This window comes from Phyllostomus hastatus, unplaced genomic scaffold (assembly GCF_019186645.2).
Source record: "Phyllostomus hastatus isolate PE091 unplaced genomic scaffold, TTU_PhHast_1.1 phas_contig_304, whole genome shotgun sequence".
Lineage (NCBI taxonomy): Eukaryota > Metazoa > Chordata > Mammalia > Chiroptera > Phyllostomidae > Phyllostomus > Phyllostomus hastatus.
In genome coordinates this window covers 1,060,881-1,083,957 of record NW_025333845.1, presented here as the reverse complement: position 1 = coordinate 1,083,957, position 23,077 = coordinate 1,060,881, and the positions used below count along the sequence as shown (strand labels likewise).

The 23,077-nt window shown below is 38.5% G+C and overlaps 2 protein-coding genes across 4 annotated transcripts; one reads left to right on the top strand and one right to left on the bottom strand.

Annotated features, from left to right (window-relative positions):
* The first annotated feature begins 7,780 nt into the window (after positions 1-7,780).
* On the top strand, positions 7,781-8,719 carry LOC123819207 (olfactory receptor 52H1-like). The gene has a single exon (XM_045839507.1). It carries the CDS (start codon positions 7,781-7,783, stop codon positions 8,717-8,719), a length of 939 nt encoding a protein of 312 aa, XP_045695463.1.
* Positions 8,720-11,214: 2,495 nt separating this feature from the next.
* Positions 11,215-20,977, bottom strand: LOC123819210 (tripartite motif-containing protein 5-like). Of its 3 annotated transcripts, XM_045839510.1 has the most exons (4): positions 20,277-20,977; positions 13,170-13,196; positions 12,770-12,945; positions 11,215-12,191 (listed from the first exon to the last, which is right to left on the bottom strand). In XM_045839510.1, the coding sequence occupies exons 1-4, from the start codon at positions 20,317-20,319 to the stop codon at positions 12,171-12,173; spliced, it is 267 nt and encodes an 88-aa protein (XP_045695466.1). In that variant the 5' UTR covers positions 20,320-20,977; the 3' UTR covers positions 11,215-12,170. The 3 variants fall into 3 exon arrangements, 2 of the variants coding, with proteins under 2 accessions (XP_045695466.1, XP_045695465.1); XR_006785800.1 differs by lacking the exons at positions 11,215-12,191; positions 20,277-20,977 and adding an exon at positions 13,485-13,583 and having other exon boundaries at positions 12,512-12,945; XM_045839509.1 differs by lacking the exon at positions 11,215-12,191 and having other exon boundaries at positions 12,512-12,945.
* Between the last annotated feature and the right edge of the window lie 2,100 nt (positions 20,978-23,077).

Here is a 23,077-nt window from a genome sequence, read left to right as displayed (position 1 = left end):
ACCCCAGGCCCTCCATTTGGAGATCTCCTCATGGGGAAAGTTTGAAGACACTATTCTCCACCCTGACTCAGTGCTCAGTACTTTTCTACTTATAGCCCTTCACCCATGAGCTCCCACAGGCCTCACATTTATAAAAATGCAGGAGCCTTTAATCAAGGCTCCCTTGTCAGACATCCTTGTCTTGTTCCTGATCTTAGTGGGAAAGCTTTTAGTTTTTCCCATTGAGTATGATGTTGGCTGTAGGCCTCTTGTATAAGGCCTTTATTATGTTGAGGAATGTTTGCTATTCCCAACTTTGCTGCATGTCTTTATCATAAATGGGTGCTGTACCTTATCAAATGTTTTTTTCCACATATATTGATATGATCATGTGATTTTTGTCTTCCTTTTTGTTTATGTGATATGCATTCATAAATATTGATTTGTGAATATTATATTGTCCTTGCATCCCTAGGATGAATCCCACTTGATCATGGTGTATTATCTTTTTAATGTATTGCTGGATGTGGTATGCCAATACTTTGTTGAGGATTTTAGCATCTGTATTCATCGGTGTTACTGACCTGTAGTTTTCTTTCTTTGTTGTGTCTTTATATGGTTTTGGGATTAGGATGATGCTGGCTTCATAAAAGGAGTCTGGGAGACTTCCATCTTATTGGATTTTTTGGAATAGGCTGAGAAGAATAAAGGTTAGCTCTTTCTTAAATGTTTTGTAAAGTTCTCCTATGAAACAATCTGGTCCAGGACTTTTGAGTTCCAGGAGTTTTTTGATTACCACTTTGATTTCATCATCTGTTATTATTCTGTTGAGGCTTTCTGATTCTTCTTCATTCAGTTTTGGAAGATCTATTCAACATAAGATTGGAAGTGTTAGTCACAGCAGTCAGACAAGAAAAAGAAATAAAAGGCATCAAAATTGGAAAGGAGGAAGCAAAACTGTCATTGTTTGCAGATGACATGATAGTGTACATAGAAAATCCAATAGACTACCAAAAACTACTCAACCTAATAAGTGAATTTGGCAAAACTGTGGGGTACAAAGTCAATATTCAGAAATCAAAGGCATTTTTGTACACCAACCATGAGATATCAGAAACAGAAATCAGGAAAAAAAAATCCCATGCTATAGCAACAAGAAAAATAAAATACCTCAGAATAAACCTAACCAGGGAGGTAAAAGACCTGTATTCAGAAAACTACATGACTCTGAAGAAGGAAATTAAGGAAGACACACAAAAAAATGGAAGCATATACCATGTCATGGATTGGAAGAATTAACATTATCAAAATGTCCATATTATGCAAGAAATTCATAGATTCAATGCAATACCTATTAAAGTACCAATGGCATATTTCACCGATATAGAACAAACATTTCAAAAATTTATATGGAATCATAAACTATCCCAAATAGCTGCAGCAATTTTGAGAAAGAAGAACAAAGTAGAAGGGATCCCAATACCTGATATCAGACTGAATAACAAGGCCACTATAATCAAAATAGCCTGGTACTGGTATAAGAACAGGCACATTGATGAATAGAACAGAAGAGGAAGCCCCCCAAGAAACCTAAGTCTCTATGGTCAATAATATTCGACAAAGAGAGAAGAAGTATAAAGTGGAGTAAAAATAGCCTCTTCAACAAATGGTACTGGGAGAGCTGGCAGCTACATTCAAAAAAATGAAACTTGACCACCAACTTACAACATATACAAAAATAAGTTCAAGGCAGATAAAAGACTTAAATATAAGACACTATAAAAGTCCTAGAGGAGAACATAGGTGGGAAAATCTCAGTTATTTAATGCAGCAATATTTTCACTGATATATCCCCTAGACCAAAGGACTCAAAGGGAAGAATAAACAAATGAGATCTCATCAAAATAAAAATCTTCTAAGTGGTTAAAGAAAATAGAATTAAAATGAAAAGAGAACCAATGGTATGAAAAAAACATATTTGCCAATGATATCTCAGACAAGGGTTTGATTTCCAAAATATATAAAGAACTCACATGATGATACTCCAAGGAGACAAACAAACCAATTAAAAAATGGGCAAAGGACTTGAACAGATATTTCTCCAAGGAGGACATACAAAGGGCCCAGAGACATATTAAAAGATGCTCAGCATCACTAGCCATCAGAAATATGCAAATTAAAACCACAAAGAGATACCACTTCACACTGGTCAAAATGGCCATCATATACAAATCAACAAACAATAAGTGTTGGAGAGGATGTGGAGAAAAGGGAACCCTAATGCACTGTTGGTGGGAAGGTAGACTGGTACAGCCACTGTGGAAAACAGAATGGAATTTCCTTAGAAAAGTAAAAATGGAACTTCCTTTTGACCTGTAATTCCACTGCTGGGGTCACACCCTAAGAACACCAAAATACCAATTCAAAAGTGCTTATGCCCCCCAATGTTCATTGCAGCCCAATTTACAATAGCCAATTACTGGAAGCAACCTAAGTACCCATCAGTAAATGACTGAATCAAAAAACTATGGCATATTTACAAAATGGAATACTACACAGTTGAAAGAAAGAAGGACCTCTTACCCTTTGGGACAGCATGGATGGTCCTGGAGAGCATTATGCTAAGTGAAATAAGACAGGTGATGAAAGACGAATACCATAAGACCTTACCTATAAGTAAAACCTAATCAACAAAATAAACAAGCAAGCAAAAATATAACCAGAGTCAGTAAAGAACAAGCTGACAGTAACCAGAGGGCAAGTGGGGGGTGATATGGAGGGAAAAGAGGGATGTGTTTTCAGGAATATGTATAAAGGGCACATGGACAAAATCAAAGAGGGGTAGGATGAAGGGTGGGAAGTGGGAATGGCTGGGGTGGGGGAAGTGGTGGAGGGAAAATAGAGACAACTGTATTTGAAAAATAATTTAAAAAATTGCTCAGAAAAAAAAAATGGCTCTCTCGGCAGGGAGACAACCTCTGTATTCAAGGTATGGGGGGAAAGACCTCAGAGCAGAAAAACAAATGTTAATTATCCTTCTGCCAAACATGACATTATGCCAAGACATCATCTTTAATAAGCTCATGCAATTTTATAGTATTTACATTTAATGTGGAAGCTGCATGCTTTTGGTGTTTAATATACTCTAGGAAGGCTAGAATTAACTGATGATAACTTGCGATTGTCATCTGTGCTCTCAAAGATGTTCTCGGTACCCTCATGTCTTTCCTTTCAAGTGGAATCTAATCAACAAAACAAGCAAAATATAGCCAGAGCCACTGACATTAAGAACAAACTGACAGTAACTAGAGGGAAAGTGGGAGGGGCTATTGGGGGAATTAGAGGGAAGGGTTGTCAAGGGGTGTGTATAAAGGACACATGGACAAAGCCAAAGGCAGGTAGGATGGAGAGTGAGAGGTGGAGATGGCTTGGGTGGGGGGAGTGGTGGTGGTGGGGAAAAGAGACAACTGTACTTGACTAACAATTTAAAAAACATAAAAAGGAAAAAGAAATCCATGCCATTTTGTACTGCTGAGTTCAGAAATAGTCTTTTTATCCTTGTCTTTAAATAATATTATACTACTTTACATACAGTATAAAATCTTTTTAAACAGAACACTTTCCATTTCCTAACCTTTTGGCTACAATTGTCATACTTTTCACTTACCAAAAAAAAAAGTCTTTATTTTGCCCTGTTTAAGAATATTTCCATTGTGCCCTGGCTGGTGTAGCTCAGTGGACTGAGCGCGGGCTGTGAACCAAAGTGTTGCAGGTTCAATTCCCAGTCTGGGCACATACCTGGGTTGCAGGCCATGACCCCCAGCAACCACACATTGATGTTTCTCTCTCTCTCTTTCTCCCTCCCTTCCCTCTCTAAAAATAAATAAATAAAATCTAAAAAAAAAAGAATATTTCTATTGTATACAGAATTGTGAATTGCTATTTATATATGCATATATATATGCATGAAATCTTTTTACTTAATTTTTTTCTTAAAATGCCATTCCATTGCCACTTGACCTCCATTGTCTCTAATTAGAAGTCTATATCCATTCTATTCTTTTTGTGTTTTTATTTCTAGTGGCTGTCAAAGTTTTCCTTTAATGTCAATTACGGTATGCTTGAGTGTGATTTTCTTTGCATTTATTCTTGCTGGGTTTATGTCTTTCATAAAATTAGGGCTTTGGAAAACTATATTTGAGAACAGTATAAAATTTTTGTAGACACTTAGATTTGCCATTAGATTTTTTACAACCAAAGTACAGAACTCTATTTCTTTTGTTCAAAATTATACTGTTGTAACAAGTGCCTAGCACATTGCAGGTAGTAATAATTATTGAATGAATTAATATTAAACCAGGTTAACACATCATGATGCAGTTTAATAAATGATACTGAAAGCCTTATCTTGATTAGCTAAGTAAGAAAAGGTTAATTTTTTAATGTACCCTATGTCAAACTTTCATCTACAATTAGTTCCTATATGAATGATATCCATTCCCAAGTTTCCAAGCAACAAATTTCAATCTACTATTCATTTTATAACCAAAAATTCATCTGTTGAAAAGATTACTAAAGTTCAGTACTGGATGTGACAAGAAATATTTGAAAAATAAATGAGAATACCCCCATCAAACAGAGAAAAGACAGAGATAGGAAATTTATCAAATATTTTAAATATACCAGAACCTTTATTAGGCTCATTTAAATAAACCATTTAACCATTATTTTTTACCTGTACAGCCACAGAATGAGAGGCAAGGTCTTACTCTGATTTTATACATAAGAAAATTGGGACTCAAAAATGTGCAAGTTCATACAGCTAGTTAAATGGTTGGGTTGGAGTCAGCTCCTATGTAGCTTCAAGCCCAAGACCCTTCTCTACAATATTTTTTTCTTGTTTTTGAAACTTTGCAATTGTCGTTTTCTGTTTGGGTCAGCATGCCTTCATTTTCTTCTTACAATATCTGTTAGAAAACAGCTTCAATATAAGATTTTATTTAACATGTGGTATTTTAAAGCAAACAACTCCTGCATATTTTTGTTCTTAAAGATGTATTTTTTACCCTCCTTTGCTATTATTGTTTAATCATCCATATATTTTTCTACCACATTTTTGTTGCTCTGGCTAGACTATAATGAAAATAATTTTATTTTTAAAATGTAAAAAAATAAAATTAGGACTGTTTTGGCTAATATCACTTTGAATATTTTTGTATATATGAAAATATACAGTTATGTGTATATATATATATATATATATATATATATATATATATATATATATATATGGTTTCCTTTGCTGCTCTTTCTGGAATCCCATTTAAATGTATGTTTTTCCTTCCATTTTGTCTCACAAGTGACTTGTGGAGCTAATCAGGTAATGCTTTATTGTGGTCTGAAGCCAGCCACTTGGTGCATTGTTTCTCGGACCTTGGAAGATTCTGTTGCAGATCAATGTTAAGCACTGCCCATGACTGGCCCTGGGCTACCTGTTAGGAGATACAAAGTGTTCCATGGTTGGTAGCTGATTCTGATGGGCCTGGGTGCAAGTACATAGGGTCAAGCTGTGTAACAAGGCCTACTACCACCAGTATTGGGCTTGGGAAATCCCAGCAAAGACCCAAGGAACCTTGAGACTTGCTGCCACCTGTCAGCTACCCAGTGAAATTTAGCCACTGAAAGAATCTCAGAATTTCTTTTTCATGTCTTGGCTATTGTAAATAATGTTGCAATAAATATATGGGGTTATATATTTTTTCAAGTTAGTGTTTTAACAAATTATTAAGAAAATTAAAAGGTTACATTGATGTAGGCATATATTTATAATATACATGTACAGTATTATAAACATATCAAGTATTTTCATAGTAATATATTGATTCAATGCAATCAAAATAAAAATGTGTGTGTGTGTGTGTGTGTGTGTGTAAATTGAGAAATGCTTTTAAAACTTGCATGGAAATGCAAAGTGTAAAATATGGCTAAGAAATTTTTGAAGTAAACTTGAAAGTCTTACTTTCCAATATCATGACCAGAAATTCTTAAATGCATTTTTCAGTATTGGTACAAGTTTATACAAACAGAATAATTTACAAATATCTCAAATTCAAGGACATAACTTAAGCCTCTGAAAATTCGTCTCAACTGACTGTGTCTGAATTGTCTAGACTGTATCTCCTTGGGACCCAATAGCCAAAGCCTACTAAAACCAGCAAGGTCATTCCATCTCAAGGGAAAGGAATTAATGTGGTTGATTTCATCTCTTGTCAGGGAATGGGAAATGGAGAAGTCCATATGATCTATCTCTTAGGAATACAAGAAACTACATAAATGTTTTTATTTCACCTCTTACAGAACTATTCCCAGCCAAAAATTGTACTTGCTTCCTTTTAAATAGATAATTCCCACTATCCTAAAGCAGGAGACAGAAGACGTTTGGTGAGTAAAGAACTACAGTCAATCAGGGAAGAGGAAAGCCCTACAGAGGCTCTATGATTTATTAAATAAGGTAGCCTTGCATTTATCCATCAGCCAAGTCGGGTCTTTGCCCTTGAAAATGTGACTCTAGTAGAAGGAGCCCTTCTGACAGCACTGATTCCATAATAAGTTGACAGATGCTGGTAGAAAGCTGCTGATTTCAAGTGTAGACCAACTAAAGTGATCATTACTGCAGCAGGGAATTCAACAGAAAAGAAGAGCTTTTGGGGTAAAGGAACTGAGGTCAGAATAGGTTGTGACTGAGGCAGCAGGATGTTTTCATTTGACACCCTCTTTGTAGTTTTAATAATTAGTGGTTTATTTTTCTCCCCTTTAAATTTACTCTTAGCGACCCAGAGAAAAGTCGCTTCCTGTCAGGAGGCAGTGCATCTGTGCTCCAAGAGATGGGGTTGCAATGTAGACTAAATTACAGAGACACCTTGGACTTTCTCAATCTGATTTTCATGACACAGGAGATGATGTCACAATCATTTTAGGAAGGATTTCATTAACTCTGTTATCATTATTCTAACAAACTCAGTGCCTGTAGGAGTTTAGTCTACATCAAAACCTGGAGATAAAGCAAACTATACATTCTTATGGATGAGGAAAAAGGGGTGGGGGTGGGGTGAGGACTGCCTCTGGACAGTGGGAGCTAGTTACATTCCTCCCAGTTTGATGCTTCATTCACTTTGGCTAACTAAGGACTCTGGCAATGACAGAAGGATTTTCTAAATGAGAGAATCTCACTATGTCAAACTCTGGGGTTCTGGCAAAGATATCACAAATGCTATGTCTCAATCCAGTCTTTTCCCCATGTACACAGAACTACAGATTCTTGCCAAATGCAATAATATCGAGCTGTTTTAGCTTATCCATAAAAATCTACTTTCTTTTTCTAAAGGCTTTTTGAATGACTTTGTAAGTATGTAGGGAGGGTAAGAATTAAATCTTTCCAAAACTGGCCTCAGGATGGCTCAGGTTGTGCTGGGCTTCTCCATTGTTTCACTCCTGGTACCACCATTACTGATTCTCTTCTCAAAAGTACTTATTAAATAGATCACACAATGGAATTAACTATCAAAGGATATTTTCAATGCAAAAGGCACGTTCAAAGAAAGGGGACAATAATGGGTCAATTCTATAGGTGCCAGGTCATCTAGGGGACAGGAGGTGCTTTGAATGTAGGCACCCTAATGTGACAGTTGCAATCTTCAACCATGTCTAGTACCAGGGTGGAACTGTTGTCTTTCATAGCCCATTCTGACATCTGATTTGTCTTCAGGGATCAAAAGCCAGTGGATCCTATACTGAGGAGACCATGTATAACCTGAGCTGTTACAACCCCAGTTCCTTTATCCTTGTGGGAATACCTGGCCTGGAGAAATTCCACATATGGATTGGGATTCCCTTTTGTATCATCTATGCTGTGGCTATTGTGGGCAATTGCATCCTACTCTACCTCATTTCTGTTGAGCACAGCCTCCATGAACCAATGTTCTTCTTCTTGTCTATGCTGGCTACCACAGACCTTGTTTTGTCCACTGCCACAGTGCCCAAACTGCTCAGTAACCTCTGGCTTGGCTCCCAGGAAATAACCTTCTCTGGTTGTCTCACCCAGATGTTCTTCCTCCACTTCAGCTTTGTGGTGGACTCAGCCATTCTGTTGGTCATGGCATTTGATCGCTATGTGGCCATCTGCTTCCCCTTGAGATATACTGCCATCCTGACTCCGCAGGTGATCATCAAGCTTGTGGTGAGCATTGTTGTGAGGAGCTTCTCTGTTATCCTGCCAGATGTTTTTCTGCTAAAACGCTTACCCTTCTGCAGGACACGTATCATCCCACACACATACTGTGAACATATAGGGGTTGCTCGGCTTTCCTCTGCTGACATATCCATCAACATCTGGTACGGATTTGCTGTGCCTCTCATGACTGTCATCTCAGATGTTATCTTTATTGCTATTTCCTATACTTTAATCCTCCGTGCTGTCTTTCACCTCTCCTCCCAGGGTGCCCGCCAAAAGGCCCTCAGCACCTGCGGCTCTCATGTCTGTGTTATCCTCATATTTTATACACCTGCCTTCTTCTCTATCCTTGCTCATCGCTTTGGGCACAGTGTCCCTCGAAACATGCTAATCCTACTTGCCAATCTCTATGTGGCTGTTCCGCCTGCTCTCAATCCTGTTGTTTATGGAGTGAAGACCAAGCAGATTCAGGACAAATTTATTCTCCTTTTTTCTTTGAAGAAAACATGAGTGGGGAGGGCCACTGAAGGAGAAATTTAGGTAACATTGATTAGATGAAATTTTATATAACACAGGAAGGCATAAAAATAAAGCTGTAATTCCTATTAATTTGATATTTTAGAGTTTTACCTATGTGCAAAATAGAAACTGAAGAGGGGAGAAAGAAAATCTTTGAGACTTATAGAAAATCAAGGGTTTTCTTGGTTTAGTTTTCTTTCCATTTATATGAAAAAGGATGGTGGGTATAGAAGACCAAGGTTCACATTTTTCTTACTGCTGATTTTGAGATATTTCCTAACATGCAATTCATCCTTGTGTTTCTCAGTTTCTGAGTTAAATGAAAATAGTCTTTCCTTTTAAGTAGTTATAAGTTCTCTGTACTACACCTATCAAACTTACTCCTTCACACTTCAGTCCTGATTCTATACATTATTAATTTCTTCTTCTGCATCCTTTACTTGGTTACTTGTTTCCTACCCAGTTCTGATTACATAGAGTTGATTATCTTTTGTATCTATTTTCAATTGCATCTCCAAAGAAAGTTTTACTATCTTTGGTTTGTATTTTATGAGCATTAATATTTTTATTAAAATAATTATGAAAAGGCAATATTAGTTCATTCATTTCACAGATGAGAAAACTGTGACTTAAAAGATTACTGAAAGACAGGTAATAGATGCAGGATCTAAAACTAGTTCTGTCTAATTCTGAATTCTTCATCCAATTGCTTTTTAGATATCTACTCACTTCATGGCTCATAAAAGTTTCAAATGTAATTACTCTAACACTAACCTAAAAACTCGCTAACTTCCTCCATTAAAAAGTGCTCTTCTTTTTGCATCTTTTTTTGTTGTTCAATTACAGTTGTCTCCATCCCCCCATTACTCATTCCTGCCCTGCTCACCCCTCACCTTCCATATTCAATCCTCCAGAGGGCCTAGACACATATGAAAGAAAGGATACTCAGCATCACTAGTCACCAGAAAAATGCAAATTAAAGCCACGAGATACCACTTCATACCAGTAAGAATGGACATCATAAACAAATTGACAAACAACAACTGCTGGAGAGGATGTAGAGAAAAGGGAACCCTAGTACACTGTTGGTGGGAGTGCAGACTGGTACAACCACTGTGGAAAACAGTAATGGAATTCCATCAAAAATCTAAAAATGCTAGTGCCTTGGACCTGACAATTCCATGGCAGAGAGTATACCCTAAGAATGCTGAAACACCAATTCAAAAGAATGTATGCACCCTAATGTTCATAGCAGAGCAATTTACAATAGCCAAGTGCTGGAAACAACCTGAGTGTCCATCAGTAAATGAATGGATCAAAAAACTATGGTACATTTACACAATGGAATACTACACAGCAGAAAGAGCTCTGATCCTTTGTGACAGCATGGATGGAACTGGAGAGCATTATGTAAGTGAAATAAGCCAGGTGGTGAAAGACAAATACCATATGATCTCACCTATAGGTGGAACCTAATCAACAAAGCAAACAAGCGAGCAAAATAGAACCAAAGACATGGAAATACAGAACAAACTGACAGTGACCAGGAGAGAAGAGGGCAGATAACAGGAGAAAGGAGAAGGGTCCAGTCAAGGAACAGGTATAAAGGACTCATGGACAAAGACAATGGGTGTTGGGGGGATTGAATGTGGGAGGTTGGGGTGGGTAGGGCAGGGGGAGGCTAACGAGGGGGGAAATGGGGACATCTCTAATTGAAGAACAATTAAAAAACTTTTAAAAAATGTGCAGATCTTTTTTGTTGCATAGAAAAGTTCAGGTCTTTCTTTATACAAGTGCTTCATCCTGAATTGTGTATTCCAGTGAATGTAAAGACATAAATGTCCTTGGAGAGTCATTTGTCCATAATTCAAGAGTGCAGATTATTTCTGGAAAGTCAGAGCTTCAGTCATAGTAGCAATAGGGTGGAAGGAAGGCAGAGATAAAAGGAGAATTTTAGAGATTAATTTCTCCCATTTTCCATGAATGAGTGCTAAGATATAAACATATGCATATACAGAGGTACTGGAAATTTCCAGGTTGGAATCCTTTGTCTCATTAAAGGTCATCCAAAGTGAGGATGGTGGGAATTCCTAGAGACAATCAGGACTGAGAGAAGATAATACTTGTCCAAAATGCACATTTTTTTCTAGCTCTGAATTGATTAGGAAAGAGTTGGAAATAAAAATGCAGAAATACATTGTAATCCCAGGTTCTAAATGAACATATTGCCCTCCCACCTCATTGGAAGAAGAACAGGCTTTACTCTTTGTTCTTGAGAACTTTCAACTCACTAAAAATGTAGAGCCGACCTGGGCAATAAAACACTTCCCTGCACCATTGTTAAAAAATCCCACAATGGTACTTCTGATTCATTGTGTCACTATGACTAAGGTTTTAAAGCAGAGCTAACATATAAATTCAATTTTAGTGAAATAGAATTACTCCAGAAAAATGAGAAATAAAGACTCATTAGAAATGGTAGAAACATTTATTTTACAATTGTTAAAATTTAAGGAAAATTATAATTCTTTCAAGTGATTTTATTTTGTAAAGCAAGAGTAATAATGTTGAAAATAAACTAATAGTATGTTTAAAATTATGTATTTCAGTCACAGTGAAACAGGAACAAAAAGTGAACAGACAGCATACTTGATTACTCCTTTTGTGCTAAAAAAAATGACAGAAGTTACTGTAAATATTCTGCTGTTTAATTTTCACAATAAACCAGGCAACTTTTGTTAGTTTCACTAATGAGAAACTGAATCCCATAAAATTTATTGAGGGAGATTATTTGATGAAGGCCAATATGTAGCAAACCAGAATTATAATAAAATTCTCAGTGTCATACATGCACACAGTTATCTGTCACAGGCAGAGCTGCAATAATCTGGACAGCAGCACAGAGGTATCTGGCACCTGAAACATGAGACTTCAGAAAAAACCACCCTTGTGCCCCTGAAGGCACAAACCTCTTTCATGAGACACTGGCACAGATTATATTTCTCAGTCATCAGTAGAGAAAATGTTTATTAGGTTTAGACATGTTTTATACTTAATGACGTTTTTCTTTGATAATGATCCGAATGATGGTATGTTTTTTATACCAGGACAATTTTTAGTAAATGAAGCCAGCATTCAAATATCTTATTCAAAGTTACACTGCATGAATTGGGAGAGACTGGACTTGACTCAGACACTGTGAACCCAAACCTTCCACTTAGTACCTATTATTTATGACCCTGTCTCCTTCAGTCCTTGATGAAGAAACATCATAGTTGAACTGACACATCACTAAGAACTCATTTGTAGTAAGTATTTCCTATACAAAATCTTGAATAACATACAAAATAAGTTGTTGAAGAGCTTTCCTTTTTCTTCTCAGTGCACAGGAAATGAAATTGTAAGAATTTGGTATAGATGTCACCTCCATACAGGTCTTGTTTTATGATGCATTAGTCATTTTCTTTGGGATGATAAAAACAGTGAATTAGTTTCTTTACTAATACAAACATGACATTGGGAAAAATATACTTGACACAAAGCAAATTGTAAACTCTATTGTTGAATGAAGGATGTTGAAATGGGAAAAAAAAAACAGAGGCAGCAATAAAAAGTAGGGACAATAGTGCAGAAAAGCTCAATGTGTTAGGTGCACTCAAGGCCAGGGGCACTACAAAGTAGATGAGGGTGTAAGATTTAAGAGCTTGGAGAACACAGTGTCATGGGGCCAGTACATGTCATGGGATTAAAATATGGATCAATTTTCTGAGAAAATGAACATGAAGAGGATTTCTAGATGAGAGACCCATGGTTTGTGACATTATAAAATGAGACAGTGCCAGGATCGTAGTCTAGGAAAACCCCAACATGATGGGGAGGAACAGTCAGACTAAGGGCTAATTCCAAGGGATCAGAGGAGGAAAATTCCATGGAAGCATTACGTTCAAACTAATTCTCTAATCCTATAACCCAGAGGCACTGTTTAGGTTGATCACTAGAAGTATCAGAGTCTTTTTTACCATATACCCCCAAGTACCAGACCTGTTTCTCTGACACATCCACCTCCCAGTAATGTTCCCCTGATGTGATAACCAGTGAGCCAAGTACAGCAGAAGCCTTCGTATTTGCATCGAGATGGTGCTCATATCTCACTTGCCTCCGATTTGCAGAAATGGCAACATTTCGTTTGTCCGTGGAAGGGTACAGGGTAATGTGATCTGTAGAAAAATTACAGGGTTGTTTGAGGGATGTGACATACCTGTTGAGAATAACATGAGTGGAAACTGGGAAGAACTTAGTTCTATTCTTGGTAATAGGTATAACACTGCTGAAGCATAATATGTATGTGGTGTTGGAAAGGAATTGTAGGTCTCAAAATCAGAGACAATAAAGAACACAAAATTCTGAAAGAAGATGAGGACAGGGGCTTTATGATACTTACCCTGATATTGACTCACATCTATGAGCTCTGAAATGATAAAAATTCATAATAATAAATATAAGCAATGGAGTCAGCACTACAATCTACTTACTCTCTACATCAGGGGAAAGACTGGGGTCTATGTGAGGTAGTAAATGGAATAATGAGAGGCAAACAAGGCAGCTAGTTACTCCCCATTAACTATAACATAACAGCACATGATAACCCTCCTCCTTTGTTTCCTCTATTCACACCTACAAACTGAACCTTCTTCCCTCTTTTACTCCCACCATTGCCAGACCTCCACAGCCACCCACCAGCTCTAGCATTCCTCACCATGAAACACTTGCAGCATCCCACTCAGGCCAGGAGCTTGGAACACTATCCTCTATTCCTTGGACAGTTTTTGACTTCTTGAGAGAGAAAGTCTTACTCCTAGAAATGACAAAAAGCGATCCCCACACCTCTGAATTTTCTCTCTGCACAACTACTGATTTTGTCTATTCATACCATTAAGCACTTGAACCTCCTTCTATGGACCCCTGAGAAAGGAGAGAGTAGATTCTTGACCTTGGAGCCAAAGAAAAGTATTCATGTCTAACTTTACAGTACACAGTGTGTATTCTTAGGAAGGCCTTGACCTCACAGAAGCACAATTTATTCCTTCCAAAATGAAAACTAATCTCCATCTCTCTCTAACCTCTTGGAATCATATAGAATTACATGAAATAATTTTTTAAAGAAAACTTTGCTTCCAAAATAATGTGAGGAAAGTCAGAATGGATATGGAGAGATATTACATGAAAGTGAGGTTGCAGAACCTAGCTCCTAGTTGTTTGAGGTATATCAAACGAGGAAATCCTGTTTAGACAGGATCAAGACTTTAAAGTCTGCTCTGAACTAGGGAGGCTCTCAGAACAAAATCTGAGATTTTAGGTTCTCTGGGAAAACAGAGTAACACTTGGAAAAGAAGACATTATCAATACCATGCCAATAGTGGTCAGAATTCTGTGTGTTTTAAAAGTTTCTTGCAGCCATGTATATGTGAAAATTTAGACACAAGGATGCTGCCCTTCCATTCTTGCTTCAAAAGTGCATGGTCAAGAGGGATCAATTGTTGGCACCAGAGCCAAAATATTCTTTGTGATTAAAGTCTGTTTTTGAAAAATACAGAGAACTGTATGGAAGGGACCTTGTTTCTTCAATTCCCAAGGGAGGAATTATATTTAAAAAGAGTCCTCTCCAATTTTGAGTGCCTGGCAATAGAAAAAACACAACTTACCCACAATAGATCAAGCAGCTATGAAGAATGGGAACCTAAGTTAAATATTTGAATGCTGGGTGAATAAAATTGATGAATTCATATGGCTCTGGCACTACAACATCTTATCCATAATAGCTGCTGACCCAAACTCTGCAACTCCCTGCTCCCAACCTAAATTTGCCACCACAGAAACTGGTCCATTTGTAATAGTTAGAGAACACTCAAACTGTGATATGTGAACAAAAATTTAAGATAAAACCACACCCAAATTTTCCTGCTATGAGCAATATTTTATTCTAATTAACCACCAGATACGTTTAATGGCTTTTAACCTCTTTTCATGGCACAAAAGGACCGTCTCTGGTCTCCCACACATACCCTTCTGTGATGCCATTCACATCCTAGGCAGAAAAGAGAAAACACACATCAAGGAAGTAATAAGCATCCTCCCTTACAAAGCTTCATCACATCTCTATTCCCAAATACAGTCGCAAAGTGAGAACCAAAAAGTAAAGAAAAGACTTAAGTCAATCATTCAAGAAGACTCATGTGAAGTCCTCAGGCTTCCTAAAAGGTAGAAAAAACTTTCACCTTGTGGAACCACAGCATGAGGCTTCCAGCACCTGGACATGAAGTGCATTTAGGAAGAAAACATAAGACCCATGATATTTTCCCCATGTTCATAAGGCTCCTCATGAGATGATTTCAATAATTTATGACTTGTTCATTTATTCAACATGAATATAAAGTGATATACAATTACTTGTCAAGCATTATGCCATAATTGGAAGAATCAAAGATGAATAGAGTATTCCTCAGGAAGTTTACACAACTTCTGCTGAGGGTACAAGAAACAAATGCATTAATGTAGGATTGTTTCAAGTCTCTTCTCATTTGATACACTGTGTATAATTGGCCTCATCCACTCCTGAAATTCAACATGTGCAATTGATTTCCAAGTTTTATTTTTATTCAATTTTGTCTCTTAAATGCAGGTTAATACATTCCCTAGTAAAGAAGGTTCAGGAACCAGTAACTTAGGATATTTCGTATGTACTTTACTCCACCAAATAAATTGCTCCTGCCTCCCTTGTACCCCTTTGTTCATGTTACTAATATCTCCTTAGTCACTGCCCTAAACACTACAACATTTACCTGCATTTCATTCTCTACCAAGCTAGTTTAGTCCACATTGTTAACAGTTGTTAGTCATCTGAACTTTTTTATCATCACAGATTTATTTCTTTGAATACATATGTACCAATATATTTGGTTTTCTCTATCTCAAACCAACTTCTTCCATAACACCATAAACTAGACAAACTGCTGGGTTTACACACACACACACCACAATTGCTTTGCTCTCTTTATTAGCACTTTGTGGCAGTATGACAAAAACCAAAAGTGGATGAAGTAGAAAAAAAGAATTTGAGGGAGAATTTTTAATTTTAATCAAAGCTAAATTTTGAAGCTCAAACATTGGCTTCAGGATTTGGTCTATGTCACTCTCCAAATTATATTTATGTTTTCTGTATTGACTTCTTTCTTAGTTCATGAAGAAAACATGAATTTCCTTCCATAAATTCCTGAGAAAAAGAGAACTTGTCTTCCCATTATATCAAATAATTCTAAGGCCTGCATGACACTGGCCTGCATTTGATCAAGTGCCCATATTAAAGCATCACCATGTTGTTGCTGTTACACAGAAAGAAATATTGGAGGCAAGTATCCAAATTTTACTGGAATTAATTTTTTATTAATCTGAAGTAGATCATGATAAAATAGAATGCATGTTGTATTCAGAAGAGCAACCACCACAAAAATAGGAAATACTAAAACTTAAAATTTTATACTAAAAATAACTGTTGAACTCAAAAGAAGCTTGTCAATGAGGAAAAGAACAATGGAAATTGCTGGCAACATATAGAAGCAAATAATACAATATAAATTAAATAGAGCTACATCAACAATTGCATTAAATGTTATTGTCTTAGTCCACCAATTAAAAGGCAGAGATTTTTGTACTACAGATTTTTGTACAATTGCTAGCTACAAGAGATATTTTGGATTCAAAGATACAAATATGGCAAAAGGAAAAATACAGAATTCCAGTCAAAATGGTGGAGCAGGAAAAAGCTTGGATTGTCTTCTTCCACAACCATATGAAAATTACAATTAAATTAAAGAATAACCACCCTTGAGAACCACATGAACAGGAACTAAACAGAACTCCTATAATGAAAAATGTAAAGAAGAAGCCAGCTCCAAATCAGTAGGAGGGGCTCAGACAAAACTGGGTGGTAATATACACTTCTGTGGAGGGTAAGAAATAGTAGGAATATATTGGCTGCAGAGGTATAACCTGAGAAATGAGAAGTCCCAGCCCCACATCCAGCTCCTCAGCCATGAGTGCCAGTGCTGGGAAGAGGAGTCCCCACAATATCTGGCTGTCAAATCCAGCACAGACTCGGTCCAGGTGAGGTGGAGGACTACTGAAATACCAGGCATCTTCTTAAAAGACTCTAGCACAGAGTCACTTCCTCACAACACTTGTCCTAAGTTCTAGAGAAGAGACAGAAGCTTGAGAAGTACCAGAGACATACAGGGAGAAACTGAATTGTTTGATGGGGCACCTCTCCCAAGGACTAAAGTGCTGGCAGGTGCCATGGTTCTCTTGTGGAACCCTGTCCATGCATAGCCAGCAGCACAGGCCAGGGCCAAATCTGAGTCCATTAACCAAGCTAACACCACTCTTGTCCCATCCTGGTGATTCTCTAAGACTCCACTGCACCCAATTTAAGCCTCTGACTGAGTCTAAACTGAACTTTCCTAAAATCTCTTAAAGGTCCACAAACCCCAAACAAGCAGTGGCTGGCCTCAGTTCGCCCTTTCCCTCTTGCTAAGTGGCCCCAGAGTGGAATTAATTTTTTATTAATCTGAAGTAGATCATGATAAAATAGAATGCATGTTCTATTTGTGGCAGTAGTGGCAGCTGACCTTGGTTAACAGCCTAAGCATCTCCAAGTCCAGCAGAGAAACCACCAACTGCAGATCACTTTGTTGCTCCCAACAGGTGGTGCTCTGACAGACAAAGGAAGTGGCTAACCATGGCTCACACCAGAGCCTCTCCAAAGAAGCACTACAATGAATACACCTGGTGTCCAGCTTCAGACTAACCAGAGTACCACCAAATTAGGGCCACAAATGACATACCCAAAGGGTGGACACAGCAGGCACATGAGCTCAACTAAAGTGAATCCCACTCCATGGAGTCAGCTTCTTCACTGGAGGTAATGCCATTCCTCAGTCACTCAGCCTGAGGGTCAATCCCAGCCATGGATGTGCCAACAGCAATTAAGGCTCAACTACAGCAGGAGAACACATACAATCCACACTAGGGACACCCTTAGAGCTCTTCACTCATGTGAACACAAAAATGGCAAAGGATACTACTATATAAGGCCACTCACCCAAGACTGGAAGACATGGTAGATATACCTAATACATAGAAATAAAATATGTAAGCAGGCTAAATGAGAAGACAAAGAAACATGTCCCGAATGAAAGATCAAGAAAATACTTCAGAAAAATAACTAAACAAAATGGAAGCCAGATGCAGAATTATAAACTGCTGTTATAAGAAGGCTCGCTGAACTTAGGGAAAGAACAGATGATCTCAGTGAGAACTTCTATAAAGAGACAGGACCCATAATGAATTAGATAGAAAGTATAAAAAAGACTGAGTGAAGAACGCAGAGAGAGAATCTTAAAAGCAGCAAGAAAAAAGCAGTTGGTTACCTATAAAGTTTTTCATAACATTATCCGCTGTTTTCTCTGTGTAAACTTGGCATGCCAGAAGGGATTGTCATTAGTCAAGTGATAAAAAACAAGGACCTACAACCTAGATTACTCTAGCCAGCAAAGCTATCATTTAGAATTGAAGGAGACACAAGGAGCATCCCAGATAAGAAAAAGTTTTACAAGAAATGTAAAAGGGTCTTAAGAAGAAGAAAAAAAAGTATAATGGCATCTATAGACCCTTTCACACAATGAATGCACAATACACATTCTTTTCAAATTTATATAAAGTTCTTTGTATATATAACATTTTAGGTTATAAAACAAGTGTCAATACATTTAATAAGTGAAATAATAAAATAAATGTTTTTTGATTAGAAAGGAATTAAATTTAAAATATTCAGAAGAAGTATAAATCACTCTGTGTTTGTAGTTACACATTATTTTCAGAGATACCAAGAGTTGAACAACAAACAAATCACAAAAGAAATTTGAAAATAAGTTAGATCGAATCAAAATAACAAATAAATAATCCAGAATTATAAAATATAGCAAAAACAATGTATTTATATCATTAAAAATTATACAGAAAAGATTGTGTCAAATCACTGGTCTAAATTCTCACTTTAAGAAACTAGAAAAACAAGTCCTGGCTGGAGTAGCTCAGTGGATTGAGCGCCGGCTGCGAACCAAAGTGTCGCAGGTTCGATTCCCAGTCAGGGTACATGCCTGGGTTGCAGGCCACGGGCCCCAACAACTGCACATTGATGTTTCTCTCTCTCTCTCTCTCTCTCTCTCTCTACCCCTCCCTCCCTTCCTTCTCTAAAAATAATAAATAAAATCTTAAAAAAAGAAACTAGAAAAACAACAGCAAATTAAATACAATACACACACATGCATACACACGCTCATGTATAAATGTGCATATACACTAGCACAAGGAAACAATGTAATTAAGAGCAGAAATCAATGATATAGGAAGGTTAAATAAAGATAAATCAATAAAACTATTCAGTTTATTCTTGAAAAACATTGATAAAATTAACCAAACATAATAACAACAACAACAAAATCACCTTATAAGAAATAAAAGAGGGGACATTACTGTAAGTGCTGTAAAAATAAAAGAGATTCTGCCCTGGCTTGTGTGGCTTAATGGATTGAGCACCAGCCTGCAAACCAAAGTGTCGCCTGTTTGATTCTGAGATCAGAGCACATGCCTGGGTTGCAGGCCAGATTCCCAGTAGCAGGCATGTGAGAAGCAACTACACACTGATATTTCTCTTCCTCTCTTTCTACCTCCCTTCCCCTCTGCCTAAAAATAAACAAATTCTATTAAAAAGTAATGAAAGAGATTCTAAGGGATTATTATGACTAATTTCATGTTTACAAATCTCACAACTTATAATGGACAAATTTCTACAGAGATGTATTTTATCAAAATCTGACTCAAGAAATGTTAAAAATCTTAAGAAAACAATATATTTATATTTTAAACCCTTCCGAAAAAGAAAGGCCCAGAGTGAAATGGTTTCACTGGTGAATTTACTGAATTATTAAAGAATAAATAATACCAATCTTTCATAATTGCTTATTCAAAAAATACAAATGAGAAAAAACCCTCAATTCATTCTATGAGGAAAAAACAAAACCAAAACTCTTGGAACACGAGGTTTCTGAAAACTGTTCTAGGCTAGATCACATATAGGGGCCTATAGACTATAATTAGAAACAATGAATTTTCTCTCCAAGGTCAAAGTTTTGCACTACAATTGATATGTTAATAAAAACAAGTTTTCCCTCATTATTCATGCATTCAATTATTCCTATAACCTCTGAAATAGATGCAGGAAAAGGTTACTGCAAGACCATGGGAACCTCAGTGTCACCACCAGAAACAGCACAGCTACACAGCAGAACAGGAAACTTAGTCTTCAGTTTCCTCAGTTCCAGGTGCTGGGGCTTCTTCCCAAGTCTTACCTGCAGCATCATCATTGACCCCTGCAACTGATGCTCCAGCTCTGACATAAGATCCCTCAAAAACTGGCTCTGCTGGACCAGCTTACCCTCAGCCTGTTCCAGGACACAGAGAATATCTCCCTTCTCCATCACCACCTTTTGCAGCTCCTTCTGCTCTTCAGTATCCAGGATGCCTCTCAGTTGTTTAAAACAATCCGGGATGCTTTGGATCTCATTTTTGTATTTGATTTTTCAGGAATCAGAAAGAGAGAGGACTCAGGCTGTTAGGCAGAGACTGGGAGCCAGAAAAAGAAGTATTTGATTTGGAACTACTCCAGGCCTGGAGTAGTTCTCACAAGGAAGGGAGATGGAAGCAGGAGAGCAATTCTTGGGGACGCTACTTTTTCCTACCACTTTCTCTCCAGCACATTCCAAAATAAAGGCCTCAAGTCTGCGTTATTGAAGCCAACCCTAAATAAAATAGGACATCTGGTGTGGTTCAGCTTTAACACAGCTGCCCAGAACAATTAATCTTCCCTGCATTACTCCTGACCCCCATCTCCACCCTCAGCTAACTTTGAGCACCGGGGCACAGAGCCATGAACCACAGAAAATTGTATTCCCCTGGAAGAGTTCAAGGCTCAAAATAATGACAGAAAGGAACACAGAAGTCACTAGTCATTCTCACCAGAGAGTCTCTCTGAGAATCACTAACCTACAAATATTGTTACAGAACAATCAAGGGGAGCCTGGAACTATATACTACTACCGAAAGAAAACCCCCAGGTCCGTTATGTCCGCTGTCTATAGGAAAGATGTCTCTCAATGCCAGAGATTCGTGAAAAGGAAAGGAAATGTTTATTTAATGCTGTGCAGACTTAAAGTAGTGACCTAATGTCTTCATCAAAATCCTAAAGTCCCTTAAAACACCCACAAACAGACACAGTCCTTCCTTCCCCCTTTGCCCAGTCCAGAGTACCGTATCTCAGGAAAGGAAATAGAAGTCCATGGCTCAGGCAGTCCCTGGTTATTCCTAGTACTCCGTCTACACAGGGAGACCTCCCTGGGTTCCTGGCACCCTCAGCTGTGTCGCTGGGATCTCTGCTAAAACTGGGAGGTGGTTCCCCCTTCTAAAGCTGTGGGGGTCCCCACTCTGGCAAAGGCACATGGTCCTCTCTCTCAGGGCCACGGGAGTCCCCACTCAGCCAAAACCACGTGCTTCTCTCTTCAGTGGCTGCCGTGTCTGGGTTTTAAATCCCCGAGCCAATCTTCCTCTGCAGCCCCATTTCCGACTCCTCCCACACTCGGCCACACTTGCTCTCAATCTGCTGTCCTTTCCAGCTTTTCTGGTCACCATCATGGGTCTGGGCAAGTGTGACCCCATGTCATGGAGCCAATCTTCAAGCTCCCATGCAGGCGTTGTAACTTGGGGGACCTGTCCCCCAGTCACATCTTGAGGGGGGTCCCTGTCCATCCCCCTGGCCCAGAGCATGGTCATAGCTATTTAGTATATTCAAGCGACCAGCCAAAGGCTATAGGTATGTTAAATGACCATGCCATGGATTAGCTGCAAAGCTGCCCTGCATGTTCTTGCTCTGTGTGCCCCTTCCCCCCAACTCACACCTGTGGGGGAAGGGGTGAAGACATCTTAAAATCTCCTGGACACCTTGAGTTCTGGATCCCATTTCAAATGCCCATTTGGGATCCCCCTCTTGGCTGCAGCCTGTAACAATATCTGTGTTAATTTGTGACAGGTTCTATTTCAGCCCTACCCCTATCAAAAAAAGGATAAAGAATGCCTAATAAGTGACTGGACATATCAACTGTCAGATAACAGAAAGAAAAGAGCTCCTTGGGACTAAGACTCAAGGATCTGCCCAGATGCTTGTCTAGCTCCCTCAGGAAGTCTCCTACTATCTCCCAGGAAGGTCTCTCTTCTCTGATGTCAGCGCTCAACTTCTCACCTTTCTGCTGCTGAGTCCTCAGCCTGTCCAGAGCTGCCTGCAACTTTTCCTGTGAGGGAGGAGCCACACCAGAATCTAGCTGTGGTCATTCTCAACAACAGAATAGAACAGGAGTCCCTCCTGGGAAGCTGGCTTGAGCTCCTAAGCTCCACTTCCTGTCTCAAACACCACCCCCTATGGCCCTGCCCTCATCCACACCAGGTAAACAGTGGCCAGCAAGTGAAGCTAGCCTGAGCTCTGCCTCAGTTTGCGCCCCCACCAACCCATTCCCCACTGCCCCGCCCCCGACTCCACCCCTCACCCCCCCCATTCCATCCCCACAACCTGAGCTGCACTTCCTGTCCCTGCCCCTGACTCCTTCCTGGGAAAACAGGTCCCTGGTACCAAAAAGGCTGGGGAACACTGGAATAGAGGACAAATAAGGAAAAAATCAAGCTGATCTCTGAAGAAACTAGAGTTTACAGGAACTGTGAAACAAACTGTGACTTGAAGGAACTGTGATGTGGTGAATGTGTTCTTTAAGACTCATGTGATAGAAGCCACCATTCCTATGTCAGGAGAAGACTGATTCTCTTTGTCCTAGAAGAAACCTGATCCGGTAGTAAGGAAAGAATTTAGGCATCAATCCACCCAGCAGCCCACTTACCCCTCCTGTTCAAAGGGGCAATGACAGCTCTGCTTGAGCACCTAACTTCCACCTATTAGCACAAGCTATAGAAATATCCACTTATTGTTTGAGTCTGCTTATCATTTTGTAGTTGTGTGGAATGCACAGAAATGTCCTTTGGGCCTAGGAGGGTGAGCATAGGAAGAAATGTGATCAAAGTAGTCTAGCTTGGGGGCTGGGAAAAGCAGCAACACAAGGATTGAGAGTTATTTTGGATATCAATAATGGCAGGCAAGCTTCATATCTATGTGCAGAAATGGTTGTTTTGGATATCAAT

Coding starts and splice junctions, on each gene's coding strand:
- LOC123819207 (XM_045839507.1), top strand. CDS start 7,781: ATGTATAACCTGAGCTGTTACAACCCCAGTTCCTTTATCCTTGTGGGA.
- LOC123819210 (XM_045839509.1), bottom strand. CDS start 20,319: ATGGAGAAGGGAGATATTCTCTGTGTCCTGGAACAGGCTGAGG. Junction 13,197..20,276: donor TGTCCTGGAACAGGCTGAGG/GTAAGCTGGTCC, acceptor TTATCATTTCAG/AGCTCATAGATGTGAGTCAA. Junction 12,946..13,169: donor AGATGTGAGTCAATATCAGG/GTAAGTATCATA, acceptor ATTTTTCTACAG/ATCACATTACCCTGTACCCT.